Source organism: Limulus polyphemus, unplaced genomic scaffold (assembly GCF_000517525.1).
Source record: "Limulus polyphemus unplaced genomic scaffold, Limulus_polyphemus-2.1.2 Scaffold1701, whole genome shotgun sequence".
NCBI lineage: Eukaryota > Metazoa > Arthropoda > Merostomata > Xiphosura > Limulidae > Limulus > Limulus polyphemus.
In genome coordinates this window covers 109,894-114,423 of record NW_013667311.1, presented here as the reverse complement: position 1 = coordinate 114,423, position 4,530 = coordinate 109,894, and the positions used below count along the sequence as shown (strand labels likewise).

General features: G+C 27.9%; 1 protein-coding gene across 1 annotated transcript in view; it reads right to left on the bottom strand.

Moving 5' to 3' along the window:
* The window catches only part of LOC106464614 (acylglycerol kinase, mitochondrial-like), a 20,682-nt gene extending 16,731 nt beyond the window's left edge, over nt 1-3,951 (bottom strand). The window contains exons 1-4 of the mRNA XM_013924770.2: nt 3,717-3,951; nt 2,187-2,226; nt 1,260-1,339; nt 610-685 (exon numbers count right to left, since the gene is read on the bottom strand). Of these exons, the coding sequence (XP_013780224.1) occupies nt 610-685; nt 1,260-1,339; nt 2,187-2,226; nt 3,717-3,826 (306 nt within the window). The 5' untranslated portion in view covers nt 3,827-3,951. The remainder of the gene's footprint in view (nt 1-609; nt 686-1,259; nt 1,340-2,186; nt 2,227-3,716) is intronic.
* Nucleotides 3,952-4,530: the final 579 nt, after the last annotated feature.

The window sequence follows — 4,530 nt, the reverse complement described above, 5'->3', positions numbered from 1 at the left end:
AATTAAATTTAATTTAACTTACTAGTAACTACGTAAGGAAACGTTTTAAAAGTTAACGTAATTTAGTTAAACTTAGACATGACAATAGTTGTTGTGTGTGTGTGTGTGTGTGTGTGTGTATAACCTTTCATAAAACTGTAATTTCCATACATAGGGCACATACTTCATGCCTTTTACAAGCTGAGCTCTTTTTTTTCCAAATAGATCAACATTTAAATAAAATACTTTCTATATGTTTTGGTATTTTAAATTTAATGAAAATTGAATTTCAGATTTTTTTTTTGCTGTTTTATAATTAAACTTCATGATGGTCTGTCAAGCTGATCAAATAACCAATAAACAATTTATAAACTATTACATTAATAAGGTAACAAAAAATAATGGTCACGGGTTTTGGAAATCTTGTACTTTTTAGTTAATTTTAACTTTCTGTTTCTTACAATAATAACTTTATCACTATTCTGAAAATCTGAAACTATGTTTTCTGTAGACTACTACATAGAAACATAGGTTTATAATTCTTGAGACATATATTTAGTGTATACATACATATATATAAAATAGCTTTGCATAATGACGACAGAAATAAAGTTCCCCAATAACACTTGCCTGAATAATGCTCACTTTCATGCCAGCAAGATGAAGTATAGGAGCTGCATATTTCTCGTATAATGTCTTTCCTTTCCTAATGATAGATAATTAGTGGTTTCAAATTTCTCTGTATGAGTGAAAGAAAACATCTAATATAAGTACATTATGTGTTGTAAAACCTGATCACTTTAGATTATTATTGTTTATTATAATAACTTTTATATGATGTCTTTTGCATTTATGTTATATCTATCTAAGAAAAGAAGCATTCCGCTTTTTTTTATTTTACTTTTATATACTATGTTGGATATCCTGCACACAGGAAGAAATCATACTAAAAATGAATATGAACCCCAATCTATATTTTGATTCACTACTTGTCACTGAGTTTAACTGGTTTAAGGAAATTCCACCCTTCATCTGTAACTGCGGAGTAGGGGCAAATCAAAAGAATAAAACTACGATTATTGTACCAAGGTGGAGTGTATATTATATGTATAGATACAAAGAAAGAAGTAACTATAAACCTATTTTACTGGGCAAACTGTACAGATGTTTCAAGTAAGTTTAATGCATTTCAATGTTTATTTCCAACTCTAGTACATCAATTTTTTCCAAGATGTCTTGCTGCTAATGAACTGATTATTAAATGAAAGCAAGAATTTTACCCATCTTTGGATGTAGGGTTTAAGATAACAGTGATGTGACGAGGTTTGGATCCTATAGGTAATGGTTCTTCGCCATATTTCTGTTTTAAAAAATTCATAAAACATGGACTGAAATTATACACATAAATACAACAAACCAATAAAATATAAAAAATAACAACTGTAGTTGCATTTAGGATTCCCGAGTCTCTAACAAAAACTTTTTCTTACTTCTCCAAATGGTTTAACCTATGTTATACATATACAACATTAAAGCATATAATGCAGCATAAAATAAGTGTGCTAATATAAAACTTACACCATAAGTTTAAATAATTTTGCTACAATCAATAAAAAATAAACTGATATAAATTTACTATTTTATAAAAAGCTTGAAACTTCCATACAAAGGTGTCTACTAATAACATCAGAGCTTTTATATGCAGGGGCTCTTACCCAAGCACTCCCCAGATTTCCATATATTATTTTCAATATGTTTTGATATTAAAAACTTACTGAAAATCACATTTAATGGAACCCCAACATTTTTGGTAATATTGTATTCAAGTTTCATGATGTTCTACCATTTTTATATTGATGTGTTCATTACTGAATCAAATTAATTTTTGGTTAAGACAGTCTTTTTTTTTGTCGTTGTTAAAATGAGATTTACTATGCCTGAAGTATTCACCTATAAAAATGTTTACCTGTTTGGTAAAATAAGGTGTAAAACTGTAAATAATAAATTCTGAAGCATTAATATTTAAGTAGTGATGAGCCACAAACATGGCTTTCTGCTGCAAACAAAAAAAAAATTAGGAAATTAAATGATCTTCACAATAAAACAATCAATATTCATAACACTGATACAAAATGTTACCTATCAGTCATTCAGTATTTTTTCTTTAAGGTACAAAAATATACAAGATATGCTAAAAATATACATACCCTTGCTTCCTCACAATACGCTCGCATCAGCTGAGTTGTTCTAAAAAAAAAGCAGAATGTTTATAATTTGAGGTAACATATGATCACTAAGATTAAATGACCAATTAATGACATATTGTTTTAGGACAACATGGGACCTATTGGTCCATCTTAGCTGTTCCATGCTCTAAAATAAACTAAAACTATTAATAAATTAATTTTTTTTTTAGAAAATCTTAAAGCCAGCACTTATCATTCATATACTTATAAAGCTTTTTCTTAAACTCACTTAAATTTACTGCCTCCACAACATCCAAAGGCAACCCATTCCAAATGTCAACCACTCTGTTAGAAAAATAAAACTATCTTAGCTGAAGATGACTCCTACCCTACAAAAATTTATAGCTGTGTTCCCTAATCCTACTATTCTCACTGTTAGGTATGAAACATAAAAATTTTTTTTGTAATAGCTAAACATTTCAGAGCCTTAACAGACTGAATCTAGTGAGTAGTGCCTAATATGCTGATTGTTAACTGGTCAAACTTACATAAATAAGAGCTATTTACACTTTATGAATTATTTTTAAATGTTAAACTGAATTGTCTTTTTGTTGGTATTACATTTAATAGTCTTAATGCTAGAAGTCAGTTTGAAAGTTTCATTTCAGGACTCTTAAAGTCAATTTGATTTTTCTTGCATACTAAGAACTAACTGCATAAGTTTAGCCTATGTTTATAGAAGTTTCTTATAAGACCTAAAATTCATAGTCTTTATGAGTACCACACAGTTTTTAATAATAATACTACCTACTCAATTAGTAAGGTAATTCAGTTAGTTTTAAAAGCGTTTGTTATATAAGTTTAAGTAAAATCAATAAATAGGCATAGTACCATATCAGAAAACAACAGCATTATGATACATCATATAATCATATCAATTTTACTGCATGTATCTAAATTTCAATTAATAATCTACAAGCAGATTGTGCAATTAAAATTATAAATATCTTCCTTTAAATTTGCAGTTTAACTTCAAGGGTCATTTTAACATGCTTTTGTTTATATAATCTACTTTCTAAGTATATAAAGTAGCAAACTGCTTTCATAAAATAACCTAAAAGAAGTATTGAAATTAAATATTTATTTTAAACTACATTAACAATATTATTATTAGTAATATTACTATTAGCACCAGTAGGATACTTTGACAACTATATAATACTGATATGTGATAACACTAAGAATAATGTTCAATGACTACCTTCACGCACCACTAAGCATATATATCTTGTGCAAGTGAAAGTATCACTAGCACAACTTAGTCCCCAGTCCACTTAAAACTAAGTTTCACTTTCACTCAGTTTCAGGTGATTATATACTGAACTTTATTTGCCACGTCTACAAAGTACAAGTTCAGTTTAGTTCTAGCTCAATATGATAATAATAATCCAATTAGTGCTAGAAGAAAAGAAGTTTTAAGTCTACCTTTTTAATAATTATAGGATAAGTATTAATTTTATCCAATTTTAGACCGAATCATAATGAAATCACCTGTATTTGTCATGAAGATAATTTGTACCATATGATAACAATACAGCAGCCAATGTACTCTTTTTCCAATGATTTCTCAATGTTTTCAATACTTTCAAAAGTTTAGCCATCACTTATAACATTTATCAAAGGATTATTTTTTTAAATATAAAAGCTGAGATAGTACTTTTTAATATTTACAATTTACTATGCCAGTAAGAAACTCATGCTCTGAAACACTCTAACTACGAGTGCCGTCTTGTGGACAGTAAAATTCGACACCCTAATATAGAAAATAAATGTCCTAGACTTATTAATATGATAATTAAATATATGAATTTGTTTTAAAATGTTACAAAATATTCCTTATAATAAATTGTGTAGTATGATTATATCTAATAAAATGTGCTTAGTAAGACTGTGTGTTAAATAAAATACAAAATACGAAACTAATAATGCATCCAGCACAAAATGATAATATAAATATTCACACAGTGAATTTTATTATTATCATCGGGATACTATAAATTTGTATCCCCACATTCTAGAAACATAATCCTGTTAAGTGGCTAGAATTGCTAAGAGGTCTAGAAACAAATTAACAATAGATTTTCATTTTCTGAGATTTTACTCATGCGAAAATTTGTGGTGCATTTGAAAATGGCAATTACGGTTAAATTATTTCGTTGATAGAATTACATGTTATTTATCAGTGTCAGTGTACTTATTTCTTTTAAGGTGTTTCATATTGATTTGTTGCTTTACTTCTAACTTGGAGTGATTTAAAACATTATCATGGTTCCAGTGACGTTTGACATAAATTAGAAACTGGTCA